The sequence below is a fragment of the Cetorhinus maximus genome, chromosome 1 (assembly GCF_964194155.1).
Source record: "Cetorhinus maximus chromosome 1, sCetMax3.hap1.1, whole genome shotgun sequence".
Lineage (NCBI taxonomy): Eukaryota > Metazoa > Chordata > Chondrichthyes > Lamniformes > Cetorhinidae > Cetorhinus > Cetorhinus maximus.
Window position 1 is genome coordinate 136,058,801 of NC_135879.1, and position 20,264 is coordinate 136,079,064.

At 41.0% G+C, this 20,264-nt stretch overlaps 1 protein-coding gene across 1 annotated transcript in view; it reads right to left on the reverse strand.

Moving 5' to 3' along the window:
- The window catches only part of LOC144688266 (protein YIPF5-like), an 81,446-nt gene that overhangs the window by 9,953 nt on the left and 51,229 nt on the right, over window positions 1-20,264 (reverse strand). The window contains exons 4-5 of the mRNA XM_078554735.1: window positions 16,631-16,776; window positions 6,861-7,042 (exon numbers count right to left, since the gene is read on the reverse strand). Of these exons, the coding sequence (XP_078410861.1) occupies window positions 6,861-7,042; window positions 16,631-16,776 (328 nt within the window). The remainder of the gene's footprint in view (window positions 1-6,860; window positions 7,043-16,630; window positions 16,777-20,264) is intronic.

Sequence of the window (20,264 nt, forward strand, 5' to 3'; positions counted from 1 at the left end):
TAACTTGTTTCTCCAAAATACAGCACTTTTCTGTATTATATGGGTCTTATATTTGTCAAACATACCATATGTTACTGTCACCCAGAGCCTTCTTAAACAACTTTTTATACTGAAGCATAGCAAATTCCCACCAGTACTCCTTGGCAATTATCTGTCTTACTGATAATAGAACAGGAATAAAGAATACATCTATAGGTGAAAATCCATTAGCCAATAGAGGGTACAATGGTTATGTTTGCACAATGCTGGTGTGCAGGGTGACTATTCAAATGCAGATAATATAACAGAATCAATCTTAGCAGGAATCTAATCTCCAAAAGTCATGATTGTGCAATCATAGCAGCCGCAGTGACTGATGTGTTTGCCTATCAGATCTGAAAGAAATGATGATATTATGCCACAAGTGGTTTTCATTTGTTTTTTTTTTAGTCTTTGCTGCTGAAGCTATACATATAAAAATGGTAAGGAATTCCATTTGGATTATCCTCTTCAAATGACTTGCCAGGTAGTGTTTAATGGTACTATTATATGGTAAGTCATGATTTGACACTTGCTTAGAATAAAGTGTAGCTATGTCTATGCGTGCATACAGATGTGCAGAGCATGTTTAAAGAAAGATTTGCATTAATATGGCATATTTCCTGACCTCAGGGCACCCCAAAACACTACAACCGGGTAGTTGTTTTGGAAGTGTAGTTACTGTTGTAATGCAGGCAATATTTCACAAAGGCCACAAACAGCATTATGATGATAATCAGATAATCTGTTTCTAGTGATGTTGGTTGAGGTATGGTGCAAGGAGATTTAAAGGTAGGTAAAATAAATAAGAAATATGACAGAGAAAATAAATAAATAAACAGTGTAACTATATTCCATATATTGGATCACTATAACATAGCGTGTGACTTCAACTGCGACCACCTGGCACAAAACTGGTCCAAAGGGACAGTTACTTATACCCTCCAATCCCACTTCCTTCTTGCTGTATTCCCATGATAACCTGCTCTTTTGGCAGAAGAGCAGGACACCTGCAGGAAAGAAGCACAGCCTTAAGTTTTATATATGCAGATCAGGTCAAATGATGTTATCAGGACCCCATCTGCAATTCCAACTTAAAGCCTGAGTATGGGGGACTGTCAGCTCCCCTGCCAGGCAAAATCTGTCAGGAGCCAGATCCTGGGCCTGAAGAGGTCAGAAAGTAAGTTTTAAATTTGTTTTCCAGGTTTCTTTGTTGGGTCCAGATGGGCATGCGTGCGGCTTCAGGGCTCGGAAGGCTTGGGCCTCCCTTGCACCAGGCTAGGCCCCCCCATCCCCGACAGGCTCAATTATGCAAGATCCTTCCAAATTGATTGCAACAAGACACATCACTGACTGCTGGGCGCTGTCCTCACAGATCTCAGGCTGGGCCCTGCAGCTGCTTGTTGGCACTCGCACTCGCCTGGTTTTTAATTTAGTGGGAAGTTGGGCAGGAGACCACAGCAAGTTATTTTAATAAGGCTCTGCGGTTAAGATCGGCAGGGCCGCTATCCACTCCTGGCCTTGCTGACTGGATTTTCTCCATGCTACCACACCCCTCCACACCAATCCCATCTCACCATTAATATCAGAACTATGATTATTTAATTGCAGCAATGAGTTGTACAACTGCAGTTCTGTCTGGGTTAATTCAAAATGTTTACATAGTCTCACAGCATGCTGGTTTCATAGTGGTAAGAGTAATGCCGCCTGTTATTATAGCTACTAATGTTAAAGCTAGTTCCCTTTTAACATTTAAAAGTTCACTGGCAGTCAGAGATCTGTAAGTACAAGACCTGCACTTGTGCTTAAATGGAGCTGTACTTTGGGTAAGGGTTTGAGCAGATGGTACAATCGAATGGCATCCCCATGCAGGACTCTCAAACCATTGGACAACACTCCAACTGCAACATACATTTGTGGCTTTGGAGATCTCTGCCATAACGTAAAGTTGGGATATTTCCTGTGTTATCAAAATTGTGAAAATATTTACATAATCGCTACACTACCAACTAGAGTCCCTAAGATCAAAGCTGCCAAGACAAGCTGTAAAACTGAATTCGATTTATCTGGCAATTTGTGGGGTACTAGAAACTATGACCATGAAAGCTAAGGGATTGTTGTAAAAACCAAACTGGTTCATTAATTTTCTCTCGCCCTGATTTAATCTGCTCTAACTGTGATATTAAACCACACTATGTGGTTGGCTCTCAGTACCCTCTCAAGTGATCTAGCATGTGAATTATTTGTAGAAAACAATTGCTACAAAGCACATCAGGGCAATGAGAGAAGCAGTTTTGCTGACAAACAAAACATGCCAGTGATCTCAATATCATCGTTGCACATATAAAGACTGACAAATAGCATTGCCCAGGTGCCCTGAAAATACCAGGTCCAGTTTTAATTCAGGAGTTATCCTATATTTTATATAGAATTTTAGCTAGGTAAAAATGGTCAAATTTCAGTTGTTTTCTGTAACTGTTAACTAAAAGGCATTTGTTTCTGTCTTTCTGTATGTATAGGGTGGATAGGGGCATACACTGCTCCATCTGAGACCTCACTATGTTAAATTGCGTCAGGTATTTGCTCCTGGTTATGAATGCCCTGTTGGCCTTTAAACTATAGGTAACTAAATTTTAGATCTTTTATAAAACAACAATGGGTGAATTTATAGGTTCCCATAAGCTACAAATACATACTTTGGATCAAAATATTGTATTGACTAACAAGTGTCAGAAGAAGTAAATCTTATCAGGGCAATAGAACTAGTAATATAAATCATTGGTGTTGGAGCAGACAATTGCCAATACTTAAAACCAACTGAAATTGCTTCAGTCATTTGACGGGTTAAATGGAGGTGTGCCTGCAATCTCACATCAGTGCATGCAGTCTAAAGGTCAGCAGATTATTATAATAGTTGTCTCATTAGAGTGCTCTGCTTTTTTCCGATACTTTGAAAGCCACTTTTATGCCTTTGAAATTGATTTTGATTGACAATCACGTGGGCAGAAGCTGCCCAAATCTGGGATGAATATGGAAAGCTTTCTCTAGTTCATTAGTTCCATTGTGTTGAGGCCAGACTCCATCAAGCAGCAGGATGTATTTACTGAAGTATATAAGGCACCTCAAAAGGTCCTTGTTATTTGGGCTCAAGAAATTAAATTTTAAAGTAATAAGACTTAATTGTTGTACTTTTAGCCTTCTGGTTTATTCACTTGTATAATTCAATAAGCTTCAGCTATCTGGACTGCAGCATGGAGTTTTCACCAGTTTAGAGAGATTGGAGCACATGACAGATAGCTTGTAATATTTCAGATGCATTCCGCTTTCAAGGAGGGCTAGCTGCTTTCCTCGTACCAATGTTATGTGCCAATATTAGACACATATGGTCAAGTTTCAGTTTACCGGCAGTGTGGGCTTGCCTATGCAAGCTGAATTTTGACGAAAACATGGGCAGGGTTTCTCGCTCGACGTGCAGTCGCATGCCCGACACACCCGAGTGTAAAATAATGCATGGTGACGTTGTGCAATATTTTGGTCGGCAGGCGCGTGCGAGAAAGTCAGCAGCACGCCCACCGACAATTAAGAGGCCTATTAAGGCCAATAATGCATTAATTAACCCGGAGTTTTTGCTGCCCGTCCAACGTTACGGTTGGCAGGCAGGCAAATTGCCCAGTCGGCCATTGAATTTTTGAGGAAACCTTATCCAATGGCGAGATGAGGTTTCCGATATTAATTTTTTTTTAAATTAAAATGTTTGGGCGGAACCTATGGCCTGAATTTTTCCTGTGTCGGGTGGGCTCTGCGGGAGTGGGCAGGGGCGGTTGCAGAGACGACGGCCACACACGATCGGCTCCACGCTGCCATTTTACGCAGGCAGGGCAATTAAGGCCCACCCAACATAAGATGCGAGCAGTAGTGCTCCATGCGGGCTGGAGGAGGAGGGAGAGTCGGGTCCAGCGTTCTTTCGCGCATGCATGGAGCTGCCTCAGGGAGATTGACATACTTTTGAAATAAATAAGTAAATGGTATAAAAATTGAATTAAATATGCCCCCTCATGGGCCATGTTTTCATATTTCAGAATTTTAAAAAATTTAATTCATAAAAGCTTTAGGAAACCTCATCCCACTCGCGGATGAGATTTCCTAAAAAACGTAAAAGCCGCTTGGCCTTTTCGCCTGCCCGCCAACTGTAAGGTTGGACGGGCAGCATAAAGTTGATCTTAATTAGTTCATTAATGGCCTTAACAGGCCTTTTAAATATCAGCGGGCGCTTAGCCGACTCCGGTGTGTGCCTGCCGAACGAAATATTGCGATGACGTCTTTTTAGGCGCCGCATGTCGGGCCCACCCCCGCACGACGACTGAAAAATCCTGGCCCATATGTTTAGGTGAGCGAGCCCAATGTGTGGACATTTTTTCTGCATTTTAAAATCTTTATTTGATGGTTTTAAATTCTTCAGCTCCCTGAGGCGGCTTTCTGACTTCAGGGAGCTTTCATTGCGCGCCCCCCTGCACCCGCGCTGACTGCAGCGCTTGCCCTCCTCCCACTCCCACCCCAGCATCGCTGAGAATTTCAGTGCGTGCTTCATGCTGCTTGACCGTTAATTGGCCAGCCAGCCTGAGATCACAGTCAGGGGCTGATCACAGGCGACGGGCTGTTTCCCGGCTGCTCCCGGGCCCGCCCACCGACCTCAAAATTCTGCCCCTTGAATATGGGGCATTCTGAAGAAACTTGAATTGTAACAGGTATTTTAAAGTTTGCCTGCTAAAATAGTCTCTTGGCTTTATAGGAAAAAAAATTAACGAAAGGTCTTGTGAAGTAGTGGACAAATAACCCTTTCAAGAAGCTTTGCAGATACCATATTCAGTGCAACTCTCATTTTCCATCAAGTTTTATAGCTGGAAAATACAACTCAACAATAAATAAAATGCTGTTGTAAACTGACCACTTTCCATGTTTGGAATTGTCCAAAATTTTAACATGAGAGTTTTTAAGAGAGTGAATCAGGAAAATCTACTTCCTCTGGCTCAGACTCAGTAACGAGGGGTTATCAATTTACAATCGGTACAAAGGTAGTTCTGAGAAATTTCTCTGCACAGAAGTGATGGTTGGAACATGGAATGTTTTACCACAGGGAATGCTTGAGGTAGAAACCATTTTATCATATGAGTGAAAACTGGATAAATATTTAAAGTGGTGGAAAATACGAAGCTATGAGGAGAGAGTAGGGCAGTAAGATTATTTTTGCATTGCTCTAGCAAAGAGCTGCCACAGACATGTGTGTCAAATGGTCTCCTTCAGTGCTGTAAGCTTCTTTGGTTCATTAATTTGGCGCATTACTAAATGTACATGTGGTTGAGGTAAGATAGGTCTATTGTTCTCAGTTACACACTGCAAAATGCAGACAGAAGGACAGGGATAATTTAGATATAAGCACCTTTGGACTTCATTAGAAACAGAAAGAGTCTATCTTTCATTGATGCTGCATGGGTAAACTGAGCTGCATTATCAATATAGAATGTACTATTCTCCACACGATAGTCAAGTAGTGAAATGGATTACTTAATTCACCTTTAACACCAACCAAGGACAATGTTTACATCATTTTTAAATACGTAACAGGAAATCTCAGTAATTATTTTTTGAAATTTTTGATCAGCATTTTACATTGGTTTATTTATTGCTGGAATGGTTCTGCATTTTGTTTAAGTGCATTTGAAGAAAGATGTATTCATTCAATGACTCTGCTGGTGTAATTGTATAGCATTCAGTACAGTACGGTTACACACCTGATAATCAGGATGTTTTGTTAGCTTGGTGGCAATTTTGCAGAGATATTTACAGGATAGCATTTGTCCCTGTTATTTTAATGACAATTGTTCCAAATATTTAATAAAATATTGTGGAAAGTACTCAACAGGATTTCTCATGACAACTGAATATATTGTACAAAATATTCCACTGGCAGAATGCTGTAAATTCCGAAAGGCAATTAAGCCTTTTCAGATCCAGCACATTCTACAGTGCAGAATAGGCTAGCTCTAGGACAGGCCAAGGCACTTTTTTTTTTCCATTTCAGAAGCAGCAGGATGGAAGAATTAGCAATTACATTATGTAAGGTGAAAAGGGAGTGTAGCACCTGAAATAATTGACCCTCTATGTGATGGGCTCCAATAAATGTAATTAAACTGCCTGTTCTCTAATACCAACTAAAAACTCATAGACAGAAATATTAGGAATGACATTTATAATCAGCAATGGCGGTATAGATTGCAAAAGCTTTTAAATATATAAAGCAGGGTTCATTTTTAAGGGAACTGTACTACAAAATTAGTAAGTAATGGCAGATCAAGCTGGTACCTTTGAAAGATTGTGAAGTTAACTTTGACATAAAGAAAACAAACTTATGTCACAGGAACAGGAGTAGGCCATTCAGCCCCTCAGGCCTGTTCCACAATTCAATTAGATCATTGCTGATCTTAACTCCATAGACCCACGTTAGTTCCTTAACCTGTAATATCGTTGCCTAACAAAAATGTTTATCAATCTCTATACTGCCACAAAATTGCCCATTAACTTTGTGCAACACCCCAAAATTAAATCCTGTGTTTAGATGTTTGCACATTAGAGCACTTGCTCATTTCCTTTCATTATTAGTCCACAAGGTCACCAGAATAGACAAAAGCACCACCTAGTGCTATTCTGGGAGAATTTCAGTCATTTTATATGTTGATTTCAAGAGCTAGTTCAAAGTTTGACAGAAATATTTAGCAGTTTTGCAAAATCAATTTTGCACCAATCAATCACAGATGTATACCCCTGATTATTAATTTGATACTTACTGGAGTGAAAAGAGGACTGCACAGCCAGAGAGAATGATCATTGGTAGGAGACAATAGCCCAGGACACTGGCCACACAGCCATATGAGACCCCTGTAACACTCATCAGGTTCAGCAGTGCATGCATCGCCAAACATCCCAAAACACTGATTCCATAAATGTAGCCAAATTGTACCTTACCCGCCTGTAATAAAAAGTAGAAATAAATCATTCATCAATATAATTTAGGATCTATTTTTGCTAGTCTGGAAATAGAGAATGGGAAAGTTGAACAGAAATATGATTAAAAGGAACAATTTGAAACTTACGAAGTTAAATGATTGCAAAAAGATTGGACAGTGCAGGGAATTAGGGAACTACCCTTTTGCATCCAGTCTAGACTGGTGGAATCCTCTCTTTGCTCAACATGCAAAGCAATTTAATAGAACAATGGCAAACGAACTTCAATAAAAGTGTAAGATACTACACATAGGAAGAAATAAGCGGGGGATAAGATTACACCACTTATGGTGACAAAATAGTTAAAGGTCGAAGAGATCCTTAGGTCAAAGTCAACATGGCACTAAATGAAGGTTAATTAAAGACATTGTTGGGAAAAAAAAACAGGCAATGCAAATTGGAATCTATTTTACACCTCATGCAATTTTCTTTTCCTGCCACCAGTTCTTCACCCATGGATAAAAGTTAAAATTACCCCCACTATACCATAGAGTCATAAAATACAGGAGGAGGCCATTTGACCCATCCTGTCTGTGCTGTCACTTTGAAAGAGCTACACAAATAGTCCCGCTTCCCTGTTCTTTCTCCAGAGGTCTGAAAATTTTTCCTTTTCAAGTGTACGTCTAATTTTTCTTTTGACAGTTACTGTTGCATCTGCTTTCACAATTATTTCATATAATTCATTTCAGATTATAACAATTACTGCAAAAGAGCAAAGAACAAAACAAATTCTGAATAGCTTAAACAATTGAGTATAAGTTATATAATCATACATAGGTAATCATAGAGAAATGGCAGAAATATTAAATAATTATTTTGCTTCGGTATTTATCAGGGAGGTAGAACAAGTAGACTTAACATTGAATGATGAGCTGAGTAATGAGGTAAGTGCATTTAAAATTAAAAAACAATGTATTGTTATGAATATGTCATTTCACGATTCTTATGTTTTAGGGAAATAACTTTTAGTTTTGGGAACTGAATTTTTAAATGGGAGGTAAATGGGATAGGCTGGGTTTGGGAAGTCGGTAAACAAAGCCTTAATGTTTACAGTTGTCTTCGTATGAGGTATAAATTATCCATGCGGTCCCAGCTCAAAGAAAGAATTTAAAGGGTGATCACGGGAAAATCTTAGTGTCCACATATTTTTCAGATCAAAGAATAGGTTTGAAAAGGGAGATAATTAGTTTAAATCTTTATCTGGACATCCCAGATGTTCCATGCTGCTGTGGAAATAGATTATGGGAAGGCAGTCATTTGTTTTGGGTTTAATTTGTGTGTTTTCTCACAGAAACAGTTAGTCAGCTTGGAAGACTAACCCAGAATTTGACATCCTGTGGGCAGACTTGTGCCTGCCCCGTCTGGCCACGAAGTAGCGTAGGGTGACATCGGGTGAGCGTTGCGCACTTGCGTGTTATCTCGCTCGGTGGACACGCATGGCAGTCAGAAGCGTGCCTGCCGACAATTAAGTGGGCAATTGTGCCCATTAAGGAGGCAATTGAAAGCGATTTTTTGTGGCCCATCCACTTTCATGTGGGCCTATCGGCCAGGTGGCCTTTACATTTTTGCTCAAACTTCGATCCAGGGCGGGATGAAATCTCCGTGGGGAAATAAAATGAAAAGAGATACCCAGGCACTGTTTTTTTATGAGGTATGCTTTCAGGAGCTTGATTGTGCTGCATGGACATATTTTGCAGCATTTTTGTTGTTTTGTTTATTATGTGGAGGTCTGCAGTTCCCTAAGGCAGCTGTCTGCCTTCAGGGATCTCACTGGGAGCGCTCACCAGCACCTCTTCCACCCACTTTCCACCCCCAATGGCAGAGCTGAGCCTTTCTCAGCACGCATTTCACACTGGCTAGCCATTAATTGGCCAGCCAGCATGAAATCACGGTCGGGGGCCCATTTCCTGTCCCCTCCCAGGCCCGCCGATCGCGCGCGCCTGATGAGCGAAACATTCAGGCCTATGAGAAAGCAATGATATAGCTGCCAACTGCCAGAATAAGGGGCATAGTGACATTTGAGAATCAGGAGTGTTCTTCATCTGGAGTCACTAAGCAGGAATTGCGAGTGGAGCCCACGCTAGGAATGAAAAGTCCAAATGCACAAGGAATTAAAATTGTCAGATCTACCTGGTAAAGCTAGTGGAAGAGATCAGCAGTGGAATCCTCGCAGAGGGCGAGCACTGGAAGCCTAAGTGCTAGACTGGGAAGCTGAGGAAGAGCAAAGTGAATTCCTAAGAGTGTGGCGCACCTGGGTTTGGTCTCAGGAGAAATGAAGGAACCCTCAAATCCTATAATCCTGGAACTCTTGGGTGGAAATAAAATAGAACAGGGGGTGTCCGGCTGAGATTCTTGTATGTGAATATTAAGGGTTTATGAAATGTAGTATGAAGTTAATAGGACTTGCTTTGTTTAATTCTTGGACAGCAAAAGGTTTTGCTTCAAACAAGAAATCTTATGGCGTGATTCTTTCAGTTAAAAACTGGGGGTTTGAATTTCCTTTTAAAAGTTAATTGTCTCCCTCGGGGAGATAACACTATTGAATAAAGTAATCAAATTCAAGGAGAATAAAGTGCCTGGCCAAAATGGATGGATTACATACACGCACTTTAAAAGGATCTAGGGATGAAATAGCAGAGACATTACTACACTATTAAATAATTTGTTAGAAAAAGGTACAGTGCCAGAGCTAATGTTATTTCTATACTTAAGAAGGGAGACTGAACATGCCCAGGGAATTATAGACTAGCTTAATATCGGTGGTCATAAAAATAATGGAATCCTTACAAAAGGAGAGAATAGAAGAACATCTAGAAAAGAAAAATACAATAATGAATAGTCAACATTGGTTTCAGAAAGGAAAATCTTGCTTGACCAATCTTATTGAATTTTTTGAGTTGGTAACTGAGAGAAGACAATGGTAATGCAGTTGATGTAATTTTTCTGGATTTTCAAAAGACCTTCAATAAGGTGCCTCAAAACAGATTAATGAATAATGTAAGAGAATGCAGAGTTAGGGGACAAATGGCACAATGGATTGCCAATGGCTTCAAAACAGCAAGCAGAGATTGTGAGTAAGGGTCATAATTCAGAATAGCAGAGGCCAGGGAGTGGTGGGGGCGATGGTGGTGTAGTGGTAATATCAGTGGACTAGTAACCCCATAGCCCAGTATAATAAAGCAACTGGACTACTGTTTTGGGGACATCAGTTCAAATCCCACCATGGCAGCTGATGGAATTTAACTTCAATTGATAAGCTGAATAAAAGCTAGTCTCAGTAATGGTGACTATAAAGCAATCATAGATTGTTGTAAAAACCCATCTGGCTCACTGATGCCCTTGAGGGAATCCTTACCTGGTTTGGCCTACACGTGACTTTATAATCAAAAACACAACTTATAAATTTGCAGATGACACCAAATTTTGGGGGGATAGTCAATACTGAGAGGGACTGCAAAAATTACAAGAAAATATTAATAAACTTGCAGAATGGGTAATAATTATCAAATGAACTTCAACACCAAGCACCCAAATAACAGAGGCCCCCTCCCTCACCCCACATTCTCAGGGAGGCTGCCTGGGTTCAGTAGGTGGTCTTCCCAGAGAGTGGAGGGTTCAACCATCACTAGTAAAATGTCAGTGCTGATGGGAAGAGACTCTTATTTGGCTACTTAAGTGGCTCAATTGACCTCAAGGCGGAAGACCCATTCTCCACCTTCCCCCTGCTGGTAAAATGGCATGGAGGTGGGCAGACAACAAGCACTCCACCCCTGCCTTTCCTCGTCATTTTACACCCCACGCTGCCCCACCAGCCCCCCAGTTGAACCCTAGAGGACTGGTAAAATTCAACATAATACTCCTACTTGTGGTGAAAAACATAACTAGAGGCCATAAATATAAGATAGTCACTAAGAGATCCAATAGGGAATTCAGAGGGAACTTCTACACCTGAAGAGTGATGACAATGTGGAACTCATTATCGAAGGGAGTGGTTGAAGTAAATAGTGTAGATGCTTTTAAGGGGAAGCTAGACAGCCATAGGAGGGAGGAGGAAATAAAGGATAAGATAGGTTTGGATGAGGAAAGATGGGAGGAGACTTGAGAGGACCATGAATATCGGCATGGACTGGTTGGGGTGAATAGTCTGTCTCCGTGCCTATATCCTATTCAATCCTTTGTAACCCTACATAAACCAACAAGATGGAAAAGCAACTGGAGCATTGTTGAAAAAAAGAGACACTCTATCAAAGCTTTTCACCTGGCTTTTATCAGGGTAGACACAAGAATGCCAAATTTCAAAAGGAGCAACAGCGGTTGGTTGGCAAGTCAACTCTCATTGTTTGAGCCATTGCGATGGAGAATGCACCAGGGAATTATTGTCCCCAATGCTTTTATTTAATTCCTAAATAGGCACAATGTCTGGACATGTTCCTTTTGCCTGCGGAGGACAGGTCCCTCCCTCTGAATATATGTAGCTTCTAGCAAGCATAAATGAGCTACATTGTGAGCCCGACTGATAATCTTAAATTGGTTGTTAATGTAATTCTTAACACACTTGGGATTATTCAGCAAGTGCTGTCCAAATGTGGAATCACATCTAACATTAGACATTATATTTTGAGTTTTGCAAGCATAGGCTAGTTGAGTATGGTCAGTACTCTGCCTATTGCAAACAGCCGCAGGGACGTGCTGTAGGATATAATCCCAGTCATTGGGATGCACAGACTATGTACCTGGCATCGCATCAGCCCTGAAGTTCCTATACCACTTTACTCATTGGTATGATCAACAGAACATCTTTTTGGCTTGATGGCAGCATCCTGTTAGTAGAAAATACCACTTGCGTTGCAACTAGATCTCGTCCTCACCAGTCTACCTGTAACAGGTGTATCTGTCCATGACAGTGTTGGTAGAAGCAACCACCACACAGTCCTTTTGGAGACAAACTTCCATCTTCACGCTGAGGGCATCCTCCATCATATTGTGTGGCACTACGACCATGCTAAATGGGACAGATTTTGAACAGATCCAGCAGCTCAGACCTGGGCATCCATGAGGTGCTGGGTGCCATCAGCAGTAGCAGAATTGTACTCAACCACAATCTGGAACCCCGTGGCCCAGTATATCCCTCACGCTACTATTACCATCAAACCAACGGACTAACCCTGATTCAATGAGGAGCTCAGAGAGCATGTCAAGAGCTGCATAAGGCATATCTGAAAATGAGGTACCAGCCTAGTGAAGCTACAACAGAGGCCTCTATGCATGCTAAACAGCGGAAGCAGCATTCTACAGACAGAGCTAAGTGACCTCATAACCAGTGGATCAGATCAATACTCTGCAGTCCTGCCATACCTGGTTGTGAATTCTGATGGACAATAAATCAACTAACTGGACAAGGAGGCTCCTCGAACATCCCCATTCTGAATGATGGTGGAGCTCAGCATTCCATCGCAAAAGACAACTCAGAAGCGTTAGCAACCATCTTCAGCCAGATGCTGACCATTTTGGCCTCAGCATCACAGATGCCAGCCTTCAATCAATTTGTTTCACTCCATGTGATATCAAGAAAAGGCTGAAGGCATGGATAAAGCAAAGGCCAAGGGCTGTGACAACATTCTGGCTGTAGCACTGAAGACGTATTCTCCAGAACTAGCCACTAGCCAAGCTGCTCCAGTACAGCTGCAATGCTGGCATCTACCTAATAATGTGGAAAATTGCCCATATATGCCCTGTTCACAAAAAGGTCAAATTCAATCCAGCCTACTCTTGAGCATAAGCAAAGCAATGGGAAGTGTCATTGACAGTGCTATCAACAACTGATGCTTAGTTTGGTTTCAGCAAGATCATTTGCTCCAGATATCACTAAAGCCTTGGTCCAAACATGGATAAAAGAGCTGAATTCCAGAGTTAAGGTGAGAGTGACTGCCCTTGACATCAAGGCAACATTTGACCAAGTGTGGTATCACTTAGGAAAATTGAAGTTAATTTGAACCGGGGGAAAATGTTCAACTCACTGGAGCCATACCTAATCCAAAGAAAGATGATTGTGGTTTTTGAAGGCCAATCATCTCAGCCCCAGGACATCACTGCAGGAGTTCCTTAGTGCAGCACCCTAGGCTCAAACACCTACAGCTGCTCCAATGAACCTCCCTCCATCATAAGGTCAGAACTGGGAATGCTCTCTGATGGTTGCAGTCTTCAGTACCATTTGTAACTCTGCAGATACTGAAGCAGTCTGTGCCTTAATGCAGTAAGAGCTGGACAACATTCAGGCCTGGGCTGATATGTGGCAAGTAACTTTTGCACCACATAAGTGGCAGGCAATGGCCATTCCAACAAGGAAGAATCTAATCACTTCCCCTTGACAGTCAACAGCATTACCATCCTAATGGTTACCATTGACCAGAAACTTAACTGGACCAGCCACATAAGTACTGTGGCTACAGGGAAAGGCCAGAGGCTGAGAATTCTGTGGAAAGTAACTCACGTCCTGAACACCAAAGCCTCTGCACCATCCACAATGCACAAGTCAGGAGTATGATGGAATACTCTCCACTTGCCTGGATGAGTGTAGCCCCCTACAATACTCAAGAAGCTCCAAACTATCCGGGACAAAGCAGGCCCCTTGACTGGCATCCCATCCACCACTTAAACATTCACTCCTCCACCGCTGATGCACAGTGGCAGTAGTGTGTACCATATGCACTGCTGTAACTTGCCAAAGCTGCTTCAACAGCATCTTCCAAATTCATGACCTATGCCACCTAGAAGAACAAAGGCAGCAGATGCATGAGAACTCCACTACCTGTAAAGTTCCTCTCTGTGTCACACACCAACACCATCCTGAACTGGAAATATATTTTCGTTCCTTCACTGTCACTGGGTCAAAATCTTGAAACTCCATCTCTAACAACACTGTGGGTGTACCTATACCACAGATTGCAGTGGTTCAAGAAGGCAGCTCACCACCACTTTCTCAAGGAGAATTGAGGATGGGCAGCAAATACTGGTCTTGTCAGTGATGCTCACATCTCATGAACAAAATAAGAAAAACTGTTCAAATTAGAGAAAAATAAATTTTAGACAGGAATCAGGACATTAATCGTACACAGTGATCAGCATATGTGATGGAATTCTGGATGGGGTAGTAAAGGTGCAAACTCAAGAATATTTTAAAAACAGTTGAATGATATGATAGTGATGAGGCATATTAATTGTTTTCTTTGGATGGAAGATCTAAGATGTGAGGTATGGCTTTTCTCATCTACATCTATCTTATAAGCCTATGATGTAATGCTCTTAACTGAAACTGGTCTGGCTAGTTCTCAGACTGATTCCTAACATCTGTAGTCATTCATTTGCCTGAAATTGTTGTAAATATTGCTGCTTTAAGAACCTGGAGAGCACAAATGAAGTGCATCAAATATCCTTTTTATCTTATGGAGGCAATAACAGTTCACAAAATCCAAGTGTAGTCTAACCAAGGTTGTATACAAGTTTAATATAACTTCGCTGATTTTCAATTCTATCCCTCCAGAAATGAAACCCATTGCTTTGTTCATTTTTTTATCAACTTGCATCATTACTTTTAGTAATTGATCTATATCTACTCCCAGATTCCTTCCTTCCTCTAGCCTATCTAGAAAGCCTTTCCAAGGAGTATCTTTATTCTTCTCATCAAAATGTGTCAACTTACACTTATCCAAATTGAAGCTCATGTGCCTATTGCATGTCTATTCTGCAAGTTTATTAATGTCTTTGTCTATTTTGTCACAGATCTCCTCTGTATTAACTAACCCTCACAATTTGGTGTTGTCCACAAATTTTTAAATTGTGCTTCTGATTCCTGAGTCAAAACATTTCTGCAAATGGAGGACAGCCGTGGTCCCAGCACTGATCCTTTTGGAACACCACTATCGACCTTTGCCAGTCTGAGTAACTACCTTTAACCCCTATACTTTGCATCCTGTTTTGTAACCAGCTTGCTATCCATTCTGCTGCCTGTCCCCTGACTCCACATTGTCTGACCTTAGTCATATGCCTACTGTGAAGCACCTTATCAAAGAACTTTTGAAAATCAAATAGGTTACTATTAGCCTGGTCTATACTTTCTGTCACTTATTTAAAGAGTTCAATACGATTGGTCAAGCACGATCTTCCCTTTTGAAATTCATGCTGACTACACTTAATTATATTTTCAGTTTCTTGGTGTTTTTCTATTACATTTTGAGTAAGGATTCCATTATCTTTCCTACCACTGACACTAAATTAATTGATCTATAGTTCCTTTGGCTTGCTCTAGCTCCCTTTTTAAATATAGGAATCATATTAGCTGTGCACCAGTCCTCTGACACTATTCCCTTTTCTGATTAATTTTTATACTTACGTAGCTGTCTCTTCCCTTTTTTAACATGCGCAGGTGCTATCCATCCGGACCAGGGGTCTTAACTTCTCTAAGTTTAATTAGTTTATCAATTATCTCTCCTTTTTATTTCAAATGCTTTATATCCTTTTTGATCACTTCTTCGAATATCATGCCCACTATGTTGGTCTTCCTGGTGAAAACTGAAAGAAAACAATTGTTTAATATTTCTGATCTCAAGTGTGATAAAAAGGCAAAAGGAAATGTTCTCTCAGTATGCCATTAATAATCTCAGGGGTGATTTGATGCATGCTTGCCTTACCCAACAGAAGGAAAGAACAGTTTGGACCAGTATTCTTATTTCCCAGTTTTTACTGGTGTTCCATTTTAAGGTATACAAGACCAGTTCGGACCAGTACTTTTACTTCCCAGTTTCTCCTGTCTTTTCGTTCTGGAAATGGTCATGCATATCGGGAATTGACAGTGCTCTGCACACGGTTTTCCATCTGTCAATCATACTGCACAGGAAATTGAGGAGGGCACTCTCAATTTCCCGGTATGTGCAGCCAGTGAGTGCGGTCTTATTACATGTGTCTGCCAGTTGTAGTAAAGGACCCTTCTGCCTTGTATTTAACCAGCACTATGCCTAATCTCAGAGCACCTGATGCTGACAGCAGACAATGGTGGTTAAAAAGTGTTCCAGACTCTGGCAGTGACATCCTTCACTTTGATGAGCACAAAAATATCAATAAACAAATTTCAAAGATAGTGTTCCCACTAAGCCTGATGCATGATGATATAGAGCTACTTGCATTCATTATGATACATTGATAGATTGGCTTACATTTTATTGAAATTCAAAATGCATGTCTGTTTCTTTCTCTCATAGCGTAAAGACTTTGAAAAAGAATGCAAATCAAGCTCAAGTTTGCCTCACAAGAAAAAGAAAAATAATTTCTGCAGCCTGCCATACAAATAACATGAATATTAAACCAGTCGCTTTTTCTTGAGGAACAGCCTGAGGTAAGCAATGACATTTCTACAAGAATAAAAAGAAAAGCAATTCTGATGATTATCATAATGAAGCAAATTATGATATATAAAAAAGAAAAGAGGAAGCAAGCAAAATGCTACATGTAAGTAAATTACTTTTCCTGTCATTTTCTTTGCAGTGACATTTTAACGCACCAGCAACAATGTGGCTCCAAATGCCAAACAGAAAACTATTGGTCCTGTCAGATCAGTCTCATTCATAATGCTGCCATCTGCTGGTTTCATCGGATTCAGAACTGTTAATGTTTTCTGCCAGATGTGGTCAAAGTTGATCCCAATTTCTGCAAAGAAAACCAGCCTGATTTAGGATTCCACAAAAATAATTTGGTTCTCTGCTTCTATCAATTCTGATGCTGTCTGAAACTCTCATAACATGTTTTAGATTGGCTATCATTCTTCGATTAAAGGCTGCAATTTGACAATCAACAGTTTGTTTTTAAATAGGTACCATTCAATGACAAAGATCAGGGCTGTGGGTTATTTGGTTCTGATCCTCAGTTCAGCGGACGCGCACTGGAGTCGGCTGCGCGCCTGCCGAACTGTCAAAGGCCTATTAAGGCCATTTGGTTGAATATGTCAAGTTCCGTTTTCACTATCTAGGGAATTTTTGAATTTCTGCTGTGCACTGGGCATCATGTTGCATTATTCCATCCATGTTTTCATGAAAATTGCAAGTCTTCATAATAAATGACACAATTTATCCAGAATATAAGTTCTGTTATCTTTCAATATTCATATTACAGTTTAGATTTTATTGCCATTTTCAACAGATGAAAACTTAAATCAACATTGATTGATGAACTTCAAATACTCAGTTAAGGCTAAAAGGGTGCATGAGTTCCACTTGATGGTGATCTATGTTATAATGGTCACAAAAGCTTCCCTGAGCTATTGGGCAGAATCTTCTGATCGGCGTGTGGGGGCAGGCCCCGCATGCCAATGAGTAAAATGATGCGCGGTGACATCGGGCATGCATCCCGACGCCACCATGCGTCATTCTGATCCTCAGTTCAGCGGGCGCGCATTGGAGTCGGCTGCGCGCCTGCCGAACTGTCAAAGGCCTATTAAGGCCATTAATCACCTAATTGAAGTAGTTGTCAGGGCTGTCCATCCAACCTTAAGGTTGGCGGGCAGACGAAGAGCCCAGACGGCCTTTGCATTTTTCATGAAGAGTTTATAACTTAAATAAAATTTTTTATTAAAATTCATTGACATTGTCACATGAGGGGACATGTCCGAATATTTTTTAAAATTCTTTTTATCAAATTTTCAGAATCAAATTAATCTCCTTGAGGTAGCTCCGTGCCTCAGGGAGATTTCTGCATTCTTTCGCCCGCACAGGTTGCGCTGAGCGCTTCCGGGTGCGCTCACGTAAAATGGCGGCATCATGGGTGGTGATCGGCTGCGCGACCACTCCCGCCTAGCCCGCCCAACGGGAAGAAAATTCTCCCCATTATGCATAAAATGTTGAAGATCCAAATCAACTATTTCATCACCTTTTCTAAATTCAAAGGAACAGATCATGCTGAATGTTGTCATTTGTTTAGGATTTTATTCTGCATAACTCATCAAGTTATAGATGTCCTGAGGAGGGGTCTACACCAAAAATGTTAACCTATCATTTCTAATTATAGATGTTGAATCTGCTGTGTATTTTCAACACTTTCCATTTTTACTTCGCCATGTCATAAGTGTGCTTCATAAATGGAAAAAGATTCCATATTTTATTAATACCATTGAGTGTATTTTATTGAACTTCTTGTTATTTGGTGTCAGCAGCAAAATAGTTACAATATATTACCAATCAATTTTAATTAAAAATAATATATACCATAAATCTTATCTCATCAAAATGGGTCAAACAATGAATTATTTAGGAGGTTCAGTGGCTGTCTTTTTTTTAATCTGGCAAATGTCAGCAATATCCCACAAACACCAATTAGATGATCAACCAGCTAATCTAATTTTTGTTTGGAATGTGTTGGTCAAGGAAACAGTCTTGGTCAGGGTGCAAAGTGAACTCTCTGGTAATCTTTGAACAATGCAGCCACCTGAAACATGCAGATAGATCCATCTGTTTAACATATCATCTGAAGGTCAGCACCTCTGTCAATACACCACCTTCAGCTTGGATTATGAATTTGGGTCTTAATATAGGCTCAAAGTCACAACCTTCTAACCAAAGCCAACATTATTACCAACTCAGCCAAGCTGAAACACATCACACAATGCAGAAGTGTGTTACACAGAAGTTTTCAAGGGGCTATAATAATAACCTCTTTAGCCTTAATTCTCCAATGTTCATGGAAAATTTTAACAGCGATTTCAAAAATGCACAAGACAATTGTTGTTCATCTGGGAGAGAGATGATTGGGAGGAACCTAAGAGAGGAGCAGTAACTCTGTCCTGATGTTCTGTAATCTTGTATATAGTTAGTTGTGTAAATAAAAGTACTTTTAAGGAAAGATCTTTGCCTCCATCCAGAACTCTTACTAGAGTTAAACACCCAATGTCTTCTGAGACAACTCAACAATAACTGATGGTGGCAGCAGTGACTCCACCCACAGAGAAACAGTAACAAATGGCAGGAAAGAGCCAAAAGAGAAGCTTAGCAGGAGCATGTGAAGGATTTCAAGGCCAACCCAGTAGCCAGACCAGAGAGTGAACCCACAAGGACAGCCCAGCAACTACCACAGAAAAGCAGCATGGGAAACGGGAACCTTGATCCAGGGTGAGCAACCCGTTGTACCTTACCGCTCCCAAAATCATTCCAGAATGTAGAGGGCCCATGACAGGCTGAACAATGGCAAAACTGGAGGAGATAGAAACATAGAAACTAGGAGCAGGCGTAGGCCATTTGGCCCTTCGTGCCTGCTCCACCATTCATTACGATCATGGCTGATCATCCAACTCAATAGCTAGCTCCCGCTTTCTCCCCAACACCCTTTGATCCCTTTCGCCCTAAGAGCTATATCTAATTCCTTCTTGAAAACATACAATGTTTTGGTCTCAACTATTTTCTGTGGTAACGGATTCCACAGGCTCACCACTATTTGGGTGAAGAAATTTCGCCTCATCTCAGTCCTAAATGGTCTACCCCATATTCTCAGGCTGTGACCCCTGGTCTGGACTCCCCCACCATCGGGTACATCCTTCCTGCATCTACCCTGTCTAGTTCTGTTAGAATTTCATAGGTTTCTATGAGATCCCTCCTCATTCTTATGAACTCCAGTGAATATAATCCTAATCGACTCAATCTCTCCTCTTATGTCAGTCCCAGGAATCAGTCGGGTAAACCTTCACTGCACTCCCTCTATAGCAAGTACATTCTTCTTCAGATAAGGAGACCAAAACTGCACACAATATTCCAGGTGTGGCCTCACCAAGGCCCTGTACGATTGCTGCAAGCCATCCCTGCTCCTATACTCGAATCCTCTTGCTATGAAGGCCAACATACCATTTGCCTTCTTTACCACCTGCTGCACCTGCATGCTTACCTTCAGTGACTAGTGTACAAGGACACCCAGGTCTCGTTGCACATTCCCCTCTCTCAATTTATAGCCATTCAGATAATAATCTGTCTTCCTGTTTTTGCTACCAAAATGGGTAACCTCACATTTATCCACATTATACTGCATCTGCCATGCATTTGCTCACTCATTCAGCTTATCCAAATCACCCTGAAGCATCACTGCATCCTCCTCACAGCTCATCCTCCCATCCAGCTTTGTGTCATCTGCAAATTTGGAGATATTACATTTAATTCCCT